This window comes from Salvelinus alpinus, chromosome 7, assembly GCF_045679555.1.
Source record: "Salvelinus alpinus chromosome 7, SLU_Salpinus.1, whole genome shotgun sequence".
Classification (NCBI taxonomy): Eukaryota; Metazoa; Chordata; class Actinopteri; order Salmoniformes; family Salmonidae; genus Salvelinus; species Salvelinus alpinus.
In genome coordinates, this window is record NC_092092.1 from 65047674 (window position 1) to 65070626 (window position 22953).

Here is a 22953-nt window from a genome sequence, read left to right on the forward strand (position 1 = left end):
TTCTGTCCACCCTCCTGTCCCTCTCCTGTCCACTCTCCTGTCCCTCTCCTGTCCACTCTCTTGTCTCTCTCCTGTCCCCACTCCTGTCCCTCTCCTGTCTCTCTCCTGTCCCCACTCCTGTCCACTCTCCTGTCCCTCTCCTGTCTCTCTCCTGTCCCCACTCCTATCAACTTTCCTGTCCCTCTCCTGTCCCTCTCCTGTCTCTCTCCTGTCCCTCTCCTGTCTCTCTCCTGTCTCTCTCCTGTCCCTCTCCTGTCTCTATCCTGTCCCTCTCCTGTCTCTCTCCTGTCCCTCTCCTGTCTCTCTCCTGTCCCCACTCCTGTCCACTCTCCTGTCCCTCTTCTGTCCACTCTCCTGTCCACTCTCCTGTCCCCACTCCTGTCAACCCTCCTGTCCCTCTCCTGTCTCTCTCCTGTCCCCACTCCTGTCCCTCTCCTGTCCATCTCTTGTCCACTCTCCTGTCCATCCCCTGTCCACTCTACTGTCCACCCTCTTGTCCCTCTCCTGTCCACCCTCTTGTCCCTTTCCTGTCCCCACTCCTGTCCCTCTCCTGTCCCTCTCCTGTCCACTCTCCTGTCCCTCTCCTGTCCACTCTCCTGTCTCTCTCCTGTCCCCACTCCTGTCCCTCTCCTGTCTCTCTCCTATCCCCACTCCTGTCCACTCTCCTGTCCCTCTGCTGTCTCTCTCCTGTCCCCACTCCTATCAACTCTCCTGTCCCTCTCCTGTCCCTCTCCTGTCTCTCTCCTGTCCCCTTCCTGTCCATCTCCTGTCTCTCTCCTGTCCCTCTCCTGTCTCTCTCCTGTCCTTCTCCTGTCCACTCTCCTGTCTCTCTCCTGTCTCTCTCCTGTCCCCACTCCTGTCCACTCTCCTGTCCCTCTTCTGTCCACTCTCCTGTCCCTCTCCTGTCCACTCTCCTGTCCACTCTCCTGTCCACTCTCCTGTCCCTCTCATGTCCACTCTCCTGCCCACTCTCCTGTCTCTCTCCTGTCTCTCTCCTGTCCCTCTCCTGTCTCTCTCCTGTCCCTCTCCTGTCCACTCTCCTGTCCCTCTCCTGTCTCTCTCCTGTCCCCACTCCTGTCCCACTCCTGTCCCTCTCCTGTCTCTCTCCTGTCCCCACTCCTGTCCCCCTCCTGTCCCTCTCCTGTCCCTCTCCTGTCCCCACTCCTGTCCCTCTCCTGTCCCTCTCCTGTCCACTCTCCTGTCCCTCTCCTGTCTCTCTCCTGTCCCTTTCCTTTCCACTCTCCTGTCTCTCTCCTGTCCCCACTCCTGTCCACTCTCCTGTCCCTCTTCTGTCCACTCTCCTGTCCCTCTCCTGTCCACTCTCCTGTCCCTCTCCTGTCCACTCTCCTGTCCACTCTCCTGTCTCTCCTGTCCCCACTCCTGTACCCTCTCCTGTCTTTCTCCTGTCCCCACTCCTGTCAACTCTCCTGTCCCTCTCCTGTCTCTCTCCTGTCCCCTCTCCTGTCCACTCTCCTGTCCACTCTCCTGTCTACTCTCCTGTCCACCCTCTTGTCCCTCTCCTGTCCCTCTCCTGTCCCCACTCCTGTCCCTCTTCTGTCCACTCTCCTGTCCCTCTCCTGTCCACTCTCCTGTCCCTCTCCTGTCCACTCTCCTGTCCACCCTCCTGTCCCTCTCCTGTCCACTCTCCTATCCACTCTCCTGTCCACTTTCCTGTACCCTCTCCTGTCCACCCTCCTGTCCCTCTCTTGTCCCTCTCCTGTCCACTCTCCTATCCACTCTCCTGTCCACTTTCCTGTACCCTCTCCTGTCCACTCTCCTGTTCACCCTCCTGTCCCTCTCCTGTCCACTCTCCTGTCCACTCTCCTGTCCCTCTCCTGTCCCCACTCCTGTCCCCACTCCTGTCCCTCTCCTGTCCCTCTCCTGTCCACCCTCCTGTCCCTCTCTTGTCCACTCTCCTGTCCCTCTCCTGTCCACTCTCCTGTCCCTCTCCTGTCCACTCTCCTGTCCACCCTCCTGTCCCTCTCCTGTCCACTCTCCTATCCACTCTCCTGTCCCGCTCCTGTCCCTCTCCTGTCCCCACTCCTGTCCCTCTCCTGTCCACTCTCCTGTCCCTCTCCTGTCCACTCTCCTATCCACTCTCCTGTCCCTCTCCTGTCCCTCTCCTGTCCCCACTCCTGTCCCTCTCCTGTCCATCTCTTGTCCACTCTCCTGTCCATCCCCTGTCCACTCTACTGTCCACCCTCTTGTCCCTCTCCTGTCCACCCTCTTCTCCCTTTCCTGTCCCCACTCCTGTCCCTCTCCTGTCCCTCTCCTGTCCCCACTCCTGTCCCTCTCCTGTCCACTCTCCTGTCCCTCTCCTGTCCCTCTCCTGTCCCCACTCCTGTCCCTCTCCTGTCCCTCTCCTGTCCCTCTCCTGTCCCTCTTCTGTCCACTCTCCTGTCCACCCTCCTGTCCCTCTCCTGTCCACTCTCCTATCCACTCTCCTGTCCCTCTCCTGTCCCCACTCCTGTCCCTCTCCTGTCCACTCTCCTGTCCCTCTCCTGTCCACTCTCCTGTCCCTCTCCTGTCCACTCTCCTGTCCACCCTCCTGTCCCTCTCCTGTCCACTCTCCTATCCACTCTCCTATCCACTCTCCTGTCCACTTTCCTGTCCACCCTCCTGTCCCTCTCTTGTCCCTCTCCTGTCCACTCTCCTATCCACTCTCCTGTCCACTTTCCTGTACCCTCTCCTGTCCACTCTCCTGTTCACCCTCCTGTCCCTCTCCTGTCCACTCTCCTGTCCACTCTCCTGTCCCTCTCCTGTCCCCACTCCTGTCCTTCTCCTGTCCCCACTCCTGTCCCTGTCCTGTCCCTCTCCTGTCCACCCTCTTGTCCCTCTCCTGTCCCTCTCCTGTCCACCCTCTTGTCCCTCTCCTGTCCATCTCCTGTCCATCTCCTGTCCACTGTCCTGTCCACCCTCCTGTCCCTCTCCTGTCCACTCTCCTATCCACTCTCCTGTCCCACTCCTGTCCCTGTCCTGTCCCTCTCCTGTCCACCCTCTTGTCCCTCTCCTGTCCCTCTCCTGTCCACCCTCTTGTCCCTCTCCTGTCCATCTCCTGTCCATCTCCTGTCCACTGTCCTGTCCACCCTCCTGTCCCTCTCCTGTCCACTCTCCTATCCACTCTCCTGTCCATCTCCTGTCCACTGTCCTGTCCCTCTCCTTCCCAGGTACAGAGGACTACCGTAGCAGACTGAGTGGAGAGTGTTTCCAGGACCTGGTGTGTCCAGAGAAGTGTCGCTGTGAGGGCACTGTGGTGGACTGCTCCAACCTCAAACTGACCAAACTGCCCCCACACCTCCCCGAGCACACCACAGACCTGTAGGAGCACACACACACACATACACACATACCACACACACACACACACACACACACACACACACACACACACACACACACACACACACACACACACACACCACAGACCTGTAGGAGCACACACACACCACACACACACATACACACATACACATACACCACACACACACACACACACACCACAGACCTGTAGGAGCACACACACACACACACCACATACACATACACACACACCACACACACACCATACACACACACACACACACACACACACACACACACCACATACACATACACACACCACACACACACATACACACACAGACACATTCACATCTCATCCAGTACTATTCCCCTCTCTCCAGCTCCATAATCATTGTTCTGTCCTGATATATTAATGGAGACATTCTTCACATGCCTCTATCCCTCTCTCTATCCCTCTCTCTATCCCTTTATCTCTCTATCCCTCTCTCTATCCCTCTCTCTCTCTATCCCTCTCTCTATCCCTCTCTCTATCCCTCTCTCTCTCTCTATCCCTCTCTCTATCCCTCTCTCTACCCCTCTCTCTCTCTATCCCTCTCTCTATCCCTCTCTCTATCCCTCTCTCTATCCCTCTCTCTCTCTATCCCTCTCTCTATCCCTCTCTCTCTCTATCCCTCTCTCTATCCCTTTATCTCTCTATCCCTCTCTCTATCCCTCTCTCTCTCTATCCCTCTCTCTATCCCTCTCTCTATCCCTCTCTCTCTCTCTATCCCTCTCTCTATCACTCTCTCTACCCCTCTCTCTCTCTATCCCTCTCTCTATCCCTCTCTCTATCCCTCTCTCTATCCCTCTCTCTCTCTATCCCTCTCTCTATCCCTCTCTCTCTCTATCCCTCTCTCTATCCCTCTCTCTATCACTCTCTCTATCCCTCTCTCTCTATCCCTCTCTCTATCCCTCTCTCTCTCTATCCCTCTCTCTATCCCTCTCTCTCTCTATCCCTCTCTCTATCCCTCTCTCTATCCCTCTCTCTATCCCTCTATCTCTCTATCCCTCTCTCTATCCCTCTCTCTATCCCTCTCTCTCTCTATCCCTCTCTCTATCCCTCTATCTCTCTATCCCTCTCTCTATCCCTCTCTCTATCCCTCTATCTCTCTATCCCTCTCTCTATCCCTCTCTCTATCCCTCTCTCTCTATCCCTCTCTCTCTCTATCCCTCTCTCTATCCCTCTCTCTCTATCCCTCTATCGCTCTATCCCTCTCTCTATCCCTCTCTCTCTCTATCCCTCTCTCTATCCCTCTCTCTATCCCTCTCTCTCTCTCTATCCCTCTCTCTATCCCTCTCTCTCTCTCTATCCCTCTCTCTCTCTCTATCCCTCTCTCTACCCCTCTCTCTCTCTATCCCTCTCTCTATCCCTCTCTCTATCCCTCTATCGCTCTATCCCTCTCTCTATCCCTCTCTCTCTCTATCCCTCTCTCTATCCCTCTCTCTATCTATCCCTCTCTCTATCCCTCTCTCTATCCCTCTCTCTCTCTATCCCTCTCTCTCTCTATCCCTCTCTCTATTTCTCTCTATCTCTCTCTCTCTCTATCCCTCTCTCTATCCCTCTCTCTATCCCTCTCTCTCTCTATCCCTCTATCTCTCAATCCCTCTCTCTATCCCTCTCTCTATCCCTCTATCTCTCTATCCCTCTCTCTATCCCTCTCTCTATCCCTCTCTCTATCCCTTTCTCTATCCCTCTCTCTATCCCTCGCTCTATCTCTCTATCCCTCTATCTCTCTATCCCTCTCTCTATCCCTCTCTCTATCCTTCTCTCTATCCCTCTATCTCTCTATCCCTCTATCTCTCTATTCCTCTCTCTATCCCTCAATATATTCCCTCTCTCTATCCCTCTCTCTATCCCTCTCTCTATCCCTCTATCTATCCCTCGCCCAATCCCCTCAATCTATTCCCTCTCTCTATCCCATCTCTCTATCCCCCAGCTCTCTCTCTGACCCCCTCTCTCTCTATCCTCTCTCTCAATCTACCACCTCTCTCTCTCCCCTCTCTCTCTCCCCTCAATCTCTCCCTCTATCCCTTGCCCTATCCCCTCAATCTCCCACCTCTCTCTTCCCCCAATCTACCACCTCTCTCTTTCCCCCCAATCTCCCACCTCTCTCTTCCCCCAATCTACCACCTCTCTCTTTCCCCCCAATCTACCACCTCTCTCTTCCCCCAATCTACCACCTCTCTTTATTAATTTTTATTTTATTTTTTTAAATTTTTTTTACATACTGAGACAAGGATATCCCTACCGGCCAAACCCTCCCTAACCCGGACGACGCTATGCCAATTGTGCGTCGCCCCACGGATCTCCCGGTTGCGGCCGGCTGCGACAGAGCCTGGGCGCGAACCCAGCCCAGCCTGGGCGCGAACCCAGAGACTCTGGTGGCACAGCTAGCACTGCGATGCAGTGCCCTAGACCACTGTCTCCCGGGTGGCGCTATCCTCTCTCTCTATCCCCCTCTCTCTCTATCCCATCTCGCTATACCTCCCAGCCATCTCTCTACCCCCTCTCTCTCTATCCTCTTTCTCTACCCCCCCTCTCTCTATTCCCTCTCTCTATCCCCTCGATCTACCACCTATCTCTATCCCCTCGCTCTATATCTCCCAGCCCTCTCTATCCCCTCTCTCTCCCCTCAATCTACCACCTCTCCCTCTCTCTCTCCCCTCAATCTACCACCTCTCTCTCTCCCCTCAATTTACCACCTCTCTCTCTCTCTCCCTCTCTCTCTCCCCTCAATCTACCACCTCTCTCTCTCCCCTCAATCTACCACCTCTCTATCCCCTATATCTATCGCTCTCTCTCTCCCCTCAATCTACCACCTCTCTCTCTCCCCTCAATCTACCACCTCTCTCTCTCCCCTCAATCTACCACCTCTCTCTATCCCCTATATCTATCCCTCTCTCTCTCCCCTCAATCGAACACCTCTCTATCCCCTATATCTATCGCTCTCTCTCTCCCCTCAATCTACCACCTCTCTCTCTCCCCTCAATCTACCACCTCTCTCTCTCCCCTCTCTACTCAATCTACCACCTCTCTCTTCCCCCAATCTACCATCTCTCTCTCCCCTCTCTCTATCCCCTCAATCTATCCCTCTCTCTATCCCCTCAATCTATCCCTCTATCCCCTCAATCTATCCCTCTATCCCCTCAATCTATCCCCTCTCTCTATCCTCTCTCTCTATCCCCCTCTCTCTCTATCCCATCTCGCTATACCTCCCAGCCATCTCTCTACCCCCTCTCTATTCCCTCTCTCTATCCCCTCTCTCTTCCCCCCTCTCTCTCTATCCCCTCTCTCTATCATCTCTCTCTATCCCCCTCTCTCTCTATCTCATCTCGCTATACCTCCCAGCCATCTCTCTACCCCCTCTCTCTCTATCCTCTCTCTCTACCCCCCCTCTCTCTATCCCCTCTCTCTATCATCTTTCTCTATCCCCCTCTCTCTCTATCCCATCTCGCTATACCTCCCAGCCATCTCTCTACCCCCTCTCTCTCTATCCTCTCTCTCTACCCCCCCTCTCTCTATTCCCTCTCTCTATCCCCTCGATCTACCACCTATCTCTATCCCCTCGCTCTATATCTCCCAGCCCTCTCTATCCCCTCTCTCTCTCCCCTCAATCTACCACCTCTCTCTCTCCCTCTCTCTCTCCCCTCAATCTACCACCTCTCTCTCTCCCCTCAATCTACCACCTCTCTATCCCCTATATCTATCGCTCTCTCTCTCCCCTCAATCTACCACCTCTCTCTCTTCCCTCAATCTACCACCTCTCTCTCTCTCCCTCTCTCTCTCCCCTCAATCTACCACCTCTCTCTCTCCCCTCAATCTACCACCTCTTTATCCCCTATATCTATCGCTCTCTCTACCCTCAATCTACCACCTCTCTCTCTCCCCTCAATCTACCACCTCTCTCTATCCCTCTCTCTCTCCCCTCAATCGACCACCTCTCTCTATCCCTCTCTCTATCCCCTCAATCTATCCCCTCTCTCTATCCCCTCTCTCTAATTTCAATTCAAATTAAATTTAAGGGCTTTATTGGCATGGGAAACATATGTTATCATTGCCAAAGCAAGTGAAGTAGATAATAAACAAAAGTGAAATAATTAATTCAGATTATTTAGTTATTTTGGCTTTGATGCCTCATGATTGAGTAGTGATCTGATCAAGTAGAGTGTGATTTTGCTGTGATCTTCACATGCCTCTATCCCTCTCTCTATCCCTCTCTCTATCCCTCTATCTCTCTATCCCTCTCTCTATCCCTCTATCTCTCTATCCCTCTCTCTATCCCTCTCTCTATCCCTCTCTCTATCCCTCTCTCTCTCTCTATCCCTCTCTCTATCCCTCTCTCTATCCCTCTCTCTCTCTATCCCTCTCTATCCCTCTCTCTATCCCTCTCTCTATCCCTCTCTCTCTCTATCCCTCTCTCTATCCCTCTCTCTCTCTATCCCTCTCTCTATCCCTCTCTCTATCACTCTCTCTATCGCTCTCTCTCTATCCCTCTCTCTATCCCTCTCTCTCTCTATCCCTCTCTCTATCCCTCTCTCTCTCTATCCCTCTCTCTATCCCTCTCTCTATCCCTCTCTCTATCCCTCTATCTCTCTATCCCTCTCTCTATCCCTCTCTCTATCCTTCTCTCTCTCTATCCCTCTCTCTATCCCTCTATCTCTCTATCCCTCTCTCTATCCCTCTCTCTATCCCTCTATCTCTCTATCCCTCTCTCTATCCCTCTCTCTATCCCTCTCTCAATTCAATTCAATTCAATTCAAGGGGCTTTATTGGCATGGGAAACATGTGTTAACATTGCCAAAGCAAGTGAGGTAGGTAATATACAAAAGTCAAATAAACAATAAAAATGAACAGTAAACATTACACATACAGAAGTTTCAAAACAATAAAGACATTACAAATGTCATATTATATATATGCAGTGTTGTAACAATGTACAAATGGTTAAAGCACACAAGTTAAAATAAATAAACATAAATATGGGTTGTATTTACAGTGGTGTTTGTTCTTCACTGGTTGCCCTTTTCTTGTGGCAACAGGTCACAAATCTTGCTGCTGTGATGGCACACTGTGGAATTTCACCCAGTAGATATGGGAGTTTATCAAAATTGGATTTGTTTTCGAATTCTTTGTGGATCTGTGTAATCTGAGGGAAATATGTCTCTCTAATATGGTCATACATTGGGCAGGAGGTTAGGAAGTGCAGCTCAGTTTCCACCTCATTTTGTGGGCAGTGTGCACATAGCCTGTCTTATCTTGAGAGCCATGTCTGCCTACGGCGGCCTTTCTCAATAGCAAGGCTATGCTCACTGAGTCTGTACATAGTCAAAGCTTTCCTTAAGTTTGGGTCAGTCACAGTGGTCAGGTATTCTGCCACTGTGTACTCTCTGTTTAGGGCCAAATAGCATTCTAGTTTGCTCTGTTTTTTTTGTTAATTCTTTCCAATGTGTCAAGTAATTATCTTTTTGTTTTCTCATGATTTGGTTGGGTCTAATTGTGCTGTTGTCCTGGGGCTCTGTGGGGTGTGTTTGTGTTTGTGAACAGAGCCCTAGGACCAGCTTGCTTAGGGGACTCTTCTCCAGGTTCATCTCTCTGTAGGTGATGGCTTTGTTATGGAAGGTTTGGGAATCGCTTCCTTTTAGGTGGTTGTAGAATTTAACGGCTCTTTTCTGGATTTTGATAATTAGTGGGTATCGGCCTAATTCTGCTCTGCATGCATTATTTGGTGTTCTACGTTGTACACGGAGGATATTTTTGCAGAATTCTGCATGCAGAGTCTCAATTTGGTGTTTGTCCCATTTTGTGAAATCTTGGTTGGTGAGCGGACCCCAGACCTCACAACCATAAAGGGCAATGGGCTCTATGACTGATTCAAGTATTTTTAGCCAGATCCTAATTGGTATGTTGAAATTTATGTTCCTTTTGATGGCATAGAAGGCCCTTCTTGCCTTGTCTCTCAGATCGTTCACAGCTTTGTGGAAGTTACCTGTGGTGCTGATGTTTAGGCCGAGGTATCTCTCTATCCCTCTATCTCTCTATCCCTCTCTCTCTATCCCTCTCTCTCTCTATCCCTCTCTCTATCCCTCTCTCTCTATCCCTCTATCGCTCTATCCCTCTCTCTATCCCTCTCTCTCTCTATCCCTCTCTCTATCCCTCTCTCTCTCTATCCCTCTCTCTATCCCTCTCTCTATCCCTCTATCTCTCTATCCCTCTCTCTATCCCTCTCTCTCTCTATCCCTCTCTCTATCCCTCTCTCTATCCCTCTCTCTCTATCCCGCTCTCTCTCTATCCCTCTCTCTATCCCTCTCTCTATCCCTCTCTCTCTATCCCTCTATCGCTCTATCCCTCTCTCTATCCCTCTCTCTCTCTATCCCTCTCTCTATCCTTCTCTCTATCTATCCCTCTCTCTATCCCTCTCTCTATCCCTCTCTCTCTCTATCCCTCTCTCTATCCCTCTCTCTCTCTATCCCTCTCTCTATTTCTCTCTATCTCTCTCTCTCTCTATCCCTCTCTCTATCCCTCTCTCTATCCCTCTCTCTCTCTATCCCTCTATCTCTCTATCCCTCTCTCTATCCCTCTCTCTATCCCTCTATCTCTCTATCCCTCTCTCTATCCCTCTCTCTATCCCTCTCTCTATCCCTTTCTCTATCCCTCTCTCTATCCCTCGCTCTATCTCTCTATCCCTCTATCTCTCTATCCCTCTCTCTATCCCTCTCTCTATCCTTCTCTCTATCCCTCTATCTCTCTATCCCTCTATCTCTCTATTCCTCTCTCTATCCCTCAATATATTCCCTCTCTCTATCCCTCTCTCTATCCCTCTCTCTATCCCTCTCTCTATCCCTCTATCTATCCCTCGCCCAATCCCCTCAATCTATTCCCTCTCTCTATCCCATCTCTCTATCCCCCAGCTCTCTCTCTGACCCCCTCTCTCTCTATCCTCTCTCTCAATCTACCACCTCTCTCTCTCCCCTCTCTCTCTCCCCTCAATCTCTCCCTCTATCCCTTGCCCTATCCCCTCGATCTGTCTGTCTGTCTCTCTCTCTATCCTCTCTCTCTATCTCTAAAAGTGGAATAATTAATTCAGATTATTTAGTTACTTTGGCTTTGATGCCTCATGATTGAGTAGTGATCTGATCAAGTAGAGTGTGATTTTGCTGTGATCTGACAGGGGTGTCAGTGGGCTGACTGAACGCTCTGAGAGACTCTGGGTAGAAGTCAGTGATAAAGTAGTCTACAGTACTACTGCCAAGATACTATCTATAGGTGTACCTACCATAGGAGTCCCCTCGAAACCTACCATTGACTATATACATACCCAGCGTGGTTATGATGTCATAGTTGTGTCTATGGGGGGGAATGCTGTCACCTCCAGGTAGGTGTTTGTCCCCCTGTGTGCTGAGGGTGTCAGGTCCTGGTCCAGTTCTGGTATTTAGGTTGCCACAGACTAGTACATGTCCCTGGGCCTGGAAATGTTTGATCTCTCCCTCTAGGATGGAGAAGCTGTCTTCATTAAAGTATGGGGATTCTAGTGGAGGGATTTAGGTAGCATACATGAGGACATTTTTCTCTGTTGAGATCATTTCCTTAATAATTTTGAGCCAGATGTAAAATGTTCCTGTTTTGTTTAATTTAATAGAGTGAGTTAGGTCTGTTCTATTCCAAATTAGCATACCCCCTGAGTCTCTTCCCTGTTTCACACCTGGTAGTTTAGAGGATGGGACAACCAGCTCTCTGTAACCTAGAGGACAACCAGTGGGTCCATCTCTTCTATACCATGTTTCTTGTAGGATGACAATGTCTGTATTTCAGATTTCTTTGATAAAGTCTGGGTTCTTACTCTTTAGGCCAAAGGTAGATGACCTCAGACCTTGTATATTCCAGGATGAGCTTTGTGTTCCATAGTCCCCTCTATCCCCTCTCTCTATCCCCCAGCCCCTCTCTCTACCCACTCTCTCTCCCCCTCTCTCTATCCCCCTCTCTCTATACTCCTCTCTCTATACCCCTCTCTCTATCCCCATCTCTCTATACCCCTCTCTCTATCCCCCTCTCTCTATCCCCATCTCTCTATACCCCTCTCTCTATCCCCCTCTCTCTTTCCCCCTCATTCTATCCCCCTCATTCTATCCCCCTCTCTCTATCCCCCTCATTCTATCCCCCTCTCTCTATACCCCTCTCTCTATCCCCCTCTCTCTTTCCCCCTCATTCTATCCCCCTCATTCTATCTATCCCCCTCTATGCCCCAACCTCATCAGTACTAGTTCACCCTCACCATATCTCACAGTGAGTGATGGCTAGCTAATAGCACCAGGCGTTCCCGGGCTATTAGGCCCTGGCTCCACTCTGGCCAAGTCCCAGTGCAGAGCATGTCAGGGAAACTAAATGTTGCCCTTCTCCACTGGCTAGAGGACATACACCACATCAGGATGTTTTCTCCCTTTCTCCTCTCTATTGTCTCTCTCTCTCTCTCCTCTCTCTCCTCTCTATTGTCTCTCTCTCTCCCCTTTCTCCTCTCTATTGTCCCTCTCCCCTCTCTCTCCCTCCCTCCCTTTATCTCTCTTTCTCTCTTTCTCTTCTCTCTGTCTCCTCTCCCCTCTCTCACCCTCCCTCCCTTTATCTATCTCTCTCTCTTTCTCCTCTCTCTGTCTCCTCTCTCTCCTCTCTCTCTCCCTCCCTTTATCTCTCTCTCTTTCTCTTCTCTCTGTCTCCTATCCCCTCTCTCACCCTCCCTCCCTTTATCTCTCTCTCTCTCTTTCTCCTCTCTCTGTCTCCTCTCTCTCCTCTCTCTCTCCCTCCCTTTATCTCTCTCTCTTTCTCCCCTCTCTCTCCTCTCTCTCTCTCCCACCCTTTATCGGTATCTCTCTCTCCTCTCTCCTCTCTCCTCTCTCTCTCTCCCTCCCTTTATCTTTATCTCTCTCTCTCTCATCTCTCTCTCTCTTTCCTTCCCAAGGAAACTCTTTTATGTCTGGTAACTTCCCAAGGCATGGCCTGTCTTTCCAGTCAGGGGAAATTAGCAAAGGTTGATGATTGGCGATCGCCCGCCCATCATACAAACTCGTCCCTTTGGCTGCGAGCGATTTGAATATTGATGACTCTTTAGTTTTCTTTCTCCGTCCTTTGTCTAAGTGATTTTTTTATGTCTCTTGTCTGGCTTTAGCAACTGCTCTCTGACTCACTCAGTCACTGTGGGGCTATTAACCTTCGTTTTAACATTCTCTCTCTCTCTCTCTCTCCCTCTCTCTCCTCTCTCTCTCCCTCCCTTTATCTCTCTCTCTTTCTCTTCTCTCTGTCTCCTATCCCCTCTCTCACCCTCCCTCCCTTTATCTCTCTCTCTCTCTTTCTCCTCTCTCTGTCTCCTCTCTCTCCTCTCTCTCTCCCTCCCTTTATCTCTCTCTCTTTCTCCCCTCTCTCTCCTCTCTCTCTCTCCCACCCTTTATCGGTATCTCTCTCTCCTCTCTCCTCTCTCCTCTCTCTCTCTCCCTCCCTTTATCTTTATCTTTATCTCTCTCTCTCATCTCTCTCTCTCTTTCCTTCCCAAGGAAACTCTTTTATGTCTGGTAACTTCCCAAGGCATGGCCTGTCTTTCCAGTCAGGGGAAATTAGCAAAGGTTGATGATTGGCGATCGCCCGCCCATCATACAAACTCGTCCCTTTGGCTGCGAGCGATTTGAATATTGATGACTCTTTAGTTTTCTTTCTCCGTCCTTTGTCTAAGTGATTTTTTTATGTCTCTTGTCTGGCTTTAGCAACTGCTCTCTGACTCACTCAGTCACTGTGGGGCTATTAACCTTCGTTTTAACATTCTCTCTCTCTCTCTCTCTCTCTCTCTCTCTCTCTCTCTCTCTCTCTCTCTCTCTCTCTCTCTCTCTCTCTCTCTCTCTCTCTCTCTCTCTCTCTCTCTCTCTCTCTCTCTCTCTCTCCACAACAGGCGCCTGAATGACAATGAAATGTCCATCCTGGAGGCTGTGGGGACCTTTAAGAAGCTCCCCAACCTGAGGAAGATGTATGGCTGTTTTCATTCCTCCATTGCCCTTTAAAACACACATACACACAGTTGTTGTGGTGTGTTGCAGTCTGGGCATGTCTTGTCTGAGAGGTTTATGTCAACACCAACGTTTTATGCAATGAGCGGTTTTAAGACCTTAGGGAGGGGAAGAGAGGAGAAGAGGGGGAGGAGAGGAGACTGGGGTGGAGAGAGGGAGGCAGGGGAATATTCTATCCAAATGGGAGAGGACAAGGTGATTTATAGTCAGGCAATATAAAGGGCCCACTCCAGGAAGATGAAAAAAGACAAGTCTGCTGCTGCTGTACACAACACGATGACGAGTGATTTATCTAACATGAAAATGTGTACCATCTAGAATCATCAGAGAAATTATATATTGAGCAACATCTAAACTTCTCCCCTCCTCTTCATGGCGCCATGGAAAACTGGTGTTGACGTTGTTTGCTACCCATCACACTTAGGAATGCTATATATATTTCCTGTTGTTTGTAACCAATCATACTTTGGATTGTTTGGCCTAAGACTATGACACAGCGGGTAAAACCAGTTGAAATAATGTCATTTCCACCTGTTCCGCCCTTTGGGGAAGGATTAGGACGCAGGCGAGACAAACGTTAACCCAATTAGCCTTGATGATTGATTTTCCCTATTACTGGAGTGGGAGGCTAAATGAGAAGTTTATGTGTTTGGGTGGTTATAATGATGTTTAGGTAAAAAGATCTTAACACAGTTTGATATTTACCATGTTCATCTCTCTCCCCCTCTCTCACAGTAACCTTAGCAACAACAAGCTGCGGGACATACGCGAGGGGGCCTTCGACGGAGCCGTGGGGGTCTTGGAGTTGCTTCTGACGGGCAACAAGCTGCAGGTGCTGCAGGGACGAATGTTCCGAGGGCTGACCGGACTAAAGACACTGTGAGTGGAGCCGAGCAGCCATCTTAGAATATAAAGGTTTAGACCAAATGCCCAAGGGTTGAAGTTTTATTTAATAATATCCACATGGCAGTCATAATCTAGGTTTCCATCTAATTGGCGACAGATTGTCATGCAAATATTCTAAATCTGCTTAAATAAAATACCTGCAGTGTGTTTCCACCAAACTGACTTGTTCAGGATAAAAATCACTATGTGATGACATACTTTTAGTTTTCGTGTACAGAATAAAACTCTAAAGTTCAATATCTTTCCATCTCATTTTCAACTCTACCAATAGTTTTGTTACAGACACTGTTGCGTTAAATAGACACTGTGCCTCCTCTGGTCTTGACACGTGGGCTCCAGACAAAAGCTTGCAGATAAAGTGCGGGTAGGCTAGTCTACATGATGAGATTATGGATAAGAGCGAGAATATGTTTATCGATCATCATGTCATCAGAATAAGACCATCAATATTTATTGTAAAGGAGAAAAACATGTCCTACACACAATACTCCATAATGACATCACAATACTCCATAATGACATCACAATACCCCATAATGACATCACAATACCCCATAATGACATCACAATACCCCATAATGACATCACAATACCCCATAATGACAAAGCGAAAACAGGTTTTTGGATTTTTTAGGAAATGTATTAAAAATAAAAAACCTTATTTACATAAGTATTCAGACCCTTTGCTATGAGACTCGAAATTGAGCTCAGGTGCGTCCTGTTCCCATTGATCATCCTTGAGATGTTTCTACAACTTTATTGGAGTCCACTTGTGGTATATTCAATTGATTGGGCATGATTTGTAAAGACACACACCAGTCTATATAAGCTCCCACAGTTGATAGTGCACGTCAGAGCAAAAAACAAGCCATGAGGTCGAAGGAATTCTCCATAGAGCTCTGAGACAGGATTGTGTCGAGGCACAGATCTGGAGAAGGGTACCAAAAACTTTCTGCAGCATTGAAGGTCCCCAAAAACACAGTGACCTCCATCATTCTTAAATGGAAGAAGTTTGGAACCACCAAGACTCTTCCAATAGTTGGCCGCCCGGCCAAACTGAGCAATCGGGGGAGAAGGGTGTTGATCAGGGAGGTGACCAAGAACCTGATGGTCACTCTGACAGAGCTCAGGACCTCAGACTGGGGGCGAAGGTTCGCTTTCCAACAGGACAATGACCCTAAGCACACCGCCAAGAAATCGCAGTAGTGGCTTCGGGACAATTCTCTGAATGTCCTTGAGTGTCCCAGCCAGAGGCCGGACTTGAACCCGATCGAACATCTCTGGACAGACTTGAAAATAGCTGTGCAGCGACGCTCCCCGTCCAACCTGACAGAGCTTGAGAGGATCTGCAGAGAAGAACGGGAGAAACTCCCCAAATACAGGTGTGCCCAGCTTGTAGCGTCATACCCAAGAAGACTCGAGGCTGTAATCGCTGCCAAAGGTGCTTCAACATTTATTTTACATTTGCAACCTGTTTTTGCTTCGTCATTATGAGGTTTTGTGTGTAGATTGATGATAATTGTTTTTGTTTAATCCATTTTAGAATAAGGCTGTAATGTAACAAAATGTTGAAAAGTCAAGGGGTCGGAATACTTTCGGAATACACTGTTTATGTCATTTAGCAGATGATTTTATCCAAAGTGACTTACATCTAACCACTCAACAACATTCACAGACATACTGTACACACTCCCTAACAGACAATACATCTAACCACTGTATACTCAACAACATTCACAGACATACACACTCCCAAACAGACAATACATCTAACCACTGTATACTCAACAACATTCACAGACATACACACTCCCAAACAGACAATACATCTAACCACTGTATACTCAACAACATTCACAGACATACACACTCCCTAACAGACAATACATCTAACCACTGTATACTCAACAACATTCACAGACATACACACTCCCAAACAGACAATACATCTAACCACTGTATACTCAACAACATTCACAGACATACACACTCCCTAACAGACAATACATCTAACCACTGTATACTCAACAACATTCACAGACATACACACTCCCTAACAGACAATACATCTAACCACTGTATACTCAACAACATTCACAGACATACACACTCCCTAACAGACAATACATCTGACCACTGTATACTCAACAACATTCACAGACATACACACTCCCTAACAGACCCGTTCTCTAAACAGATGCTTAGAGACTAATGACTTGAGTGCATTCTGGGAAATAATATTTAAAAGATAAAACAACAGCCCCAGTGACAGCCCCCCCCCTCACTATATCTCAAATCAAATCAAATTGTATTTGTCACATGGGCCAAATACAACAAGCTCATAACCAACAATGCAGTTCAATAAATAGATTTAAGAAAATATTTACTCAATAAACTAAAGTAAAAAATAAAATAAAAAGTAAGACAATAAAATAACAATATCGAGTCAATGTGCAGGGGTACAGGTTAGTCAAGGTAATTTATACAGGTAGGTAGGCGTAAAGTGACTTTGCTAATAAAAACACTAACATCTTGGCCATGTTCTGTTATAATCTCCACCCGGCACAGCCAGAAGAGGACTGGCCACCCCTCAAAGCCTGGTTCCTCTCTAGGTTTCTTCCTAGGTTCTGGCCTTTCTAAGGAATTTTTCCTAGCTACCGTGCTTCTACACCTGCATTGCTTGCTGTTTGGGGGTTTAGGCTGGGTTTCTGTACAGCACTTTGTGACATCGCCTGATGTAAAAGGGCTTTATAAATACATTTGATTGATTGACTATGCATTGATAATAAACAGTGAGTAGCAGCAGTGTAAAAACATGGGGATAGATGCTGTTAATTAAGGATTGGAACCTTTTTTTCAATTTTCGCCTAAAATGACATACCCAAATCTAACTGCCTGTAGCTCAGGACCTGAAGCAAGGATATGCATATTCTTGATACCATTTGAAAGGAAACACTTTGAGGTTTCTGGAAATATGAAATGAATGTAGGAGAATATAACACATTAGATCTGGTAACAGATAATACAAACAAAAGAACATGCGTTTAAAAAATGTGTTCCATCATCTTTGAAATGCAAGAGAAAGGCCATAATATAATATTGCAGTTTAGGCGCAATTTAGATTGTGGAGTGTGGAGCTTGTGTGAAAAGTTTCACATTGATCCAGTGAAGCATTGCAAAACTGCACAGTATTTTGTATCAAGTCTGGCCAAATGTGCCGAATTAGTCAATTGATACATTTTCAAATACATAACTATAGAGAACATACAAAAATGATATGGTAATATAAAATGTAAGTTTACACACTCCCAGGAATGTCCTACATGATGGATCATTAGCTTATACACTAACTTTCACACATCTAGATGGCCGGGTGGGTGTGGAGCCAGACACAGCAGGGGTTCAAACTGTAGAAACCAGTTCCTACATTTCAATATAAAAATGGATTTTAACAAACAAAATTAGGCTACGTTTTATCTCTGGGACCCTCAGGATGACAAATCAGAGTAAGATTAGTGAATGTAAGTACATTATTTGCCTTCAGAGGTGAATGTATCAAACCAATTGCCGTGATAAATGTTTTTAGTTGTTGTGCACTCTCCTCAAACAACAGCATGGTATTATTTCACTGTTCTAGCTACTGTAAACTGGACAGTGCAGTTATATTAACAAGAATTTAAGCTTTCTGCCTGGAAAGTTTGCTATTACTTACAACGTCATTCTAGTAACATTAGCGCACGTTAGCATCAACTGTCCCGGTATAGGGACACCGACCCCTTAGAGGTTTTAAGGAGCCTTTTGGACCTAGACTTGGTGCTCCGGTACCGCTTGCCATGTGGTAGCAGAGAGAACAATCTATGACTTGGGTGACTGGAGTCTTTGACCATTTTTGGGGCCTTCCTCTAACACTGCCTGGTATAGAGGTCCTGGATGGCAGGAAGCTTAGCCCCACTGATGTACTGGGCCGTACACACTACCCTCTGTAGTGTCTTATGGTCAGATGCCGAGCAGTTGCCATACCAGGCAGGATGTTCTCGATGGTGCAGCTATATAACTTTTTGGGGATCGGGGGACTCATGCCAAATCTAATCAGTCTCCTGAGGGGGAATAGGTGTTGTCGTGCCCTCTTCACAACTGTTTTGGTGTGTTTGGACCATGATAGTTTGTTGGTGATGTGGACACCAAGGAACTTGAAACTCTCGACCTGCTCCTCTACAGCCCCATCAATGTTAATGGGGGCCTGTTCGGCCCGCCTTTTCCTGTAGTCCATGATCATCCCTCTCTCTCTCTCGATTAAATGCAGTCACAGCTCATAGTCACCTTATTTTGACAGAAAATTGAGAGCAGATAATTCATTCTCTGTGGCCTAACTGATGTCCAGAAAGGCTTTCTGATGGGGCTGCTTTGGTCCTAATGAAGCCAATTGGGGAGGGGGGCGTGCATAGGGGAACATGAATGGAGTCATTGTCCTGCAGTATTGAATTTACAGGCTTTTAAATCCCAGGAGCATGATCTAAATGAGTTTGCCTGTCTCTGATCCCTGCCTGTTAGAGGCTAATGCAGTATTTGCTGCTTTCACATGTTCATCACAGAGGGACTCTGGTTGGATGTTCATCACAAAGTGGCTCTGGTTGGATGTTCATCACAAAGGGGCTCTGGTTGGATGTTCATAACAGAGGGGCTCTGGTTGGATGTTCATCACAGAGGGGCTCTGGTTGGATGTTCATAACAGAGGGGCTCTGGTTGGATGTTCATCACAGAGGGGCTCTGGTTGGATGTTCATAACAGAGGGGCTCTGGTTGGATGTTCATCACAGAGGGGCTCTGGTTGGATGTTCATCACAGAGGGGCTCTGGTTGGATGTTCATCACAGAGGGGCTCTGGTTGGATGTTAATCCCAGAGGGGCTCTGGTTGGATGTTCATCACAGAGGGGCTCTGGTTGGATGTTCCCACTTTTCCTTTTTTCTCTGTGCTTAACTTTGGAATCACCCCTCCCCCTCCATTAACCTAACCCTTTAGTTTGGACCCCCCCCCCTCTCTCTCCGTTAACCTAACCCTTTAGTTTGGACCCCCCCCCCCCCCCTCTCTCCGTTAACCTAACCCTTTAGTTTGGACCCCCCCCCTCTCTCCGTTAACCTAACCCTTTAGTTTGGACCCCCCCCTCTCCGTTAACCTAACCCTTTAGTTTGGACCCCCCCCCTCTCTCCGTTAACCTAACCCTTTAGTTTGGACCCCCCCCCCTCTCTCCGTTAACCTAACCCTTTAGTTTGGACCCCCCCCCCTCTCTCCGTTAACCTAACCCTTTAGTTTGGACCCCCCCCCTCTCTCCGTTAACCTAACCCTTTAGTTTGGACCCCCCCCCCCCCTCTCTCCGTTAACCTAACCCTTTAGTTTGGACCCCCCCCCCCCTCTCTCCGTTAACCTAACCCTAACCATTTAGTTTAGAAGCCTCCCCCCTTCTGGCCCACTCCAAAACAAACTCCCCTTTTGGGCCAGAACACTTCTAGTCACAATAACATTGGATTATACAAGGCCCCAACCACACAGCCCTAGAGCAGGGGACATGTTCAACACATGTCTACATTGCAGTCTAACAGTCTACCATCACATAACAGAGAAACAGTAGAACTAGGACCTGGAATTTTTCCTGGTCATGTGGTCAGTACCACAGTGTTCCTATTGGTTTCCCATCTCACCATGATGTGTGTGTGTGTGTGTGTCTGTGCGTGCGTGCGTGCGTGTCTCCACGACAGGATGCTGAGGAGTAACCAGCTAGGCTGTGTGGACAACACCACCTTCACAGGCCTGAGCTCCGTACGCCTGCTGTCTCTCTATGACAACCGGATCTCCACCATCACCCCGGGAGCCTTCACCACACTGCACTCCCTCTCCACCATGTAAGTCTCCCCACTCCCTCACTTCTTCTCTCTTACACACTCTCTTTCTCCCCCTCCCTCCTCTTCTCCTCACCACCCACCACCTGATTGTCTGTGTGATCACTCCCTCTCCACGGAAGTCTCATCTCCCTCCCTCCCTTCCTCCTCTACCCACCTCTCCTCCTCATCCCCTCATCTACCCACCTCTTCCCCCCACCACCTGACTGTTTGAGAGATGTCTCCTAACCCAGCCCTGGTTCTGGATAGACAGACAACCTACAGTGTGTTATCACAGCTCTCCATGGCTACAGAATACTGCTGCAGATGGTCTTGGTAATTACAAGCTTGTTTTGTTGGAGTCTCTCTTCGCTCGTTATCAAGCTACAAATAGTTTCTATTTACGACCACCCCCTGGAGCATCGACAAAATATAGTTTTATCTTTCCAAAGCTAGCAACATCATGACAAATGTCCTTATTAAAATGACTGCTTTCTAAATATTGTCTTGCGGTCCAATAGAACATGATTCGAAATATTAAGATGTTATGCCTCTTACCCATGACCACCCAGAAGATGACGTATAAATAAATGAACATTTATCTGATGAATAAAACGTTAAAGGCTGACATTCCTGGAAGTGCACCACTATCACCTCATATGTAACCTGTACATGGAATCATGTTTATCTAACTATCACCTCATATGTAACCTGTACATGGAATCATGTTTATCTAACTATCACCTCATATGTAACCTGTACATGGAATCATGTTTATCTAACTATCACCTCATATGTAACCTGTACATGGAATCATGTTTATATAACTATCACCTCATATGTAACCTGTACATGGAATCATGTTTATCTAACTATCACCTCATATGTAACCTGTACATGGAATCATGTTTATCTAACTATCACCTCATATGTAACCTGTACATGGAATCATGTTTATCTAACTATCACCTCATATGTAACCTGTACATGGAATCATGTTTATCTAACTATCACCTCATATGTAACCTGTACATGGAATCATGTTTATCTAACTATCACCTCATATGTAACCTGTACATGGAATCATGTTTATCTAACTATCACCTCATATGTAACCTGTACATGGAATCATGTTTATCTTGGGGCACTAGTCTCCTCCCTTCTCCTTCCACTTCTCCTGCCTTATGCTCTATGTCTATCAGCTCTCTTTCCCTCCCTCCCTCTCTCCCTCCCTCCCTCTCTCCCTCCCCCCCTCCCTGACTCTCGCTACTCTCTAGGAGAGTAAAAGTAGTGCTGGGGTCTGCCAGCTCTCTAATTACCCTTCGGCTGACACTGACGGATCCGCTCCAGCGCGGCCTGCCTAAAAATACCGTCTGGTTTGTGAACCTGCACCGCGTAGAGCAGACCTGGCCAGGCAGCACAGCACTGGCCCAGCTGTGATCCCAGTGTACAAGTGTATCAGAGAAACAGTCAGTCACGATGGGCCAGAGCGACTTCTTGCTCTTTCTCTCTCTCGCTCTCTCAATTAAGTTTCAATTTCAATTCCATTTTATGGGCTTTATTGGCATGGGAAACATATGTTTACATTGCCAAAGTAAGTGAAATGGATAATAAACAGAAGTGAAATAAACAAATTTACAGTAAACCACCTCTACCTTGTCACAACAAAACTGATTGGCTCAAACGCATTAAGAAGGAAAGAAATTCCACAAATTAACTTTTAACAAGGCACACCTGTTAATTGAAATTAATTCCAGGTGACTACATCATGAAGCTGGTTGAGAGAATGCCTCATAGCATCACAGCACCATAGCCTCATATTTTCATAGCCTCATAGCTTCATATCCTCATAGCTTCATATCCTCATATCCTCAGATGGTAAAAAGGACCTGGGTGAAATAAATCTGCTAGCGTTGACTATAACACTGTGATGCTCCAGGTACTGTGGAGGGGTGACTAGTGTTGACTATATCACTGTGATGCTCCAGGTACTGTGGAGGGGTGACTAGTGTTGACTATAACACTGTGATTCTCCAGGTACTGTGGAGGGGTGACTAGTGTTGACTATATCACTGTGATGCTCCAGGTACTGTGGAGGGGTGACTAGTGTTGACTATAACACTGTGATTCTCCAGGTACTGTGGAGGGGTGACTAGTGTTGACTATATCACTGTGATGCTCCAGGTACTGTGGAGGGGTGACTAGTGTTGACTATAACACTGTGATTCTCCAGGTACTGTGGAGGGGTGACTAGTGTTGACTATATCACTGTGATGCTCCAGGTACTGTGGAGGGGTGACTAGTGTTGACTATAACACTGTGATTCTCCAGGTACTGTGGAGGGGTGACTAGTATTGACTATATCACTGTGATTCTCCAGGTACTGTGGAGGGGTGACTAGTATTGACTATAACACTGTGATGCTCCAGGTACTGTGACTAGTGTTGACTATATCACTGTGATGCTCCAGGTACTGTGGAGGGGTGACTAGTGTTGACTATAACACTGTGATGCTCCAGGTACTGTGGAGGGGTGACTAGTGTTGACTATAACACTGTGATGCTCCAGGTACTGTGGAGGGGTGACTAGTGTTGACTATATCACTGTGATGCTCCAGGTACTGTGGAGGGGTGACTAGTGTTGACTATAACACTGTGATTCTCCAGGTACTGTGGAGGGGTGACTAGTATTGACTATATCACTGTGATTCTCCAGGTACTGTGGAGGGGTGACTAGTATTGACTATATCACTGTGATGCTCCAGGTACTGTGGAGGAGTGACTAGTATTGA

At 47.8% G+C, this 22953-nt stretch overlaps 1 protein-coding gene across 3 annotated transcripts in view; it reads left to right on the forward strand.

Annotated features, from left to right (window-relative positions):
• LOC139581473 (slit homolog 3 protein-like) overlaps positions 1-22953 on the forward strand; it is a 517437-nt gene that overhangs the window by 362578 nt on the left and 131906 nt on the right. For all 3 annotated transcript variants that reach the window (XM_071411265.1, XM_071411266.1, XM_071411267.1), the window contains 4 exons: positions 3168-3318; positions 13269-13343; positions 14119-14262; positions 20043-20186. In XM_071411265.1, coding sequence (XP_071267366.1) covers positions 3168-3318; positions 13269-13343; positions 14119-14262; positions 20043-20186 — 514 coding nt within the window. The remainder of the gene's footprint in view (positions 1-3167; positions 3319-13268; positions 13344-14118; positions 14263-20042; positions 20187-22953) is intronic.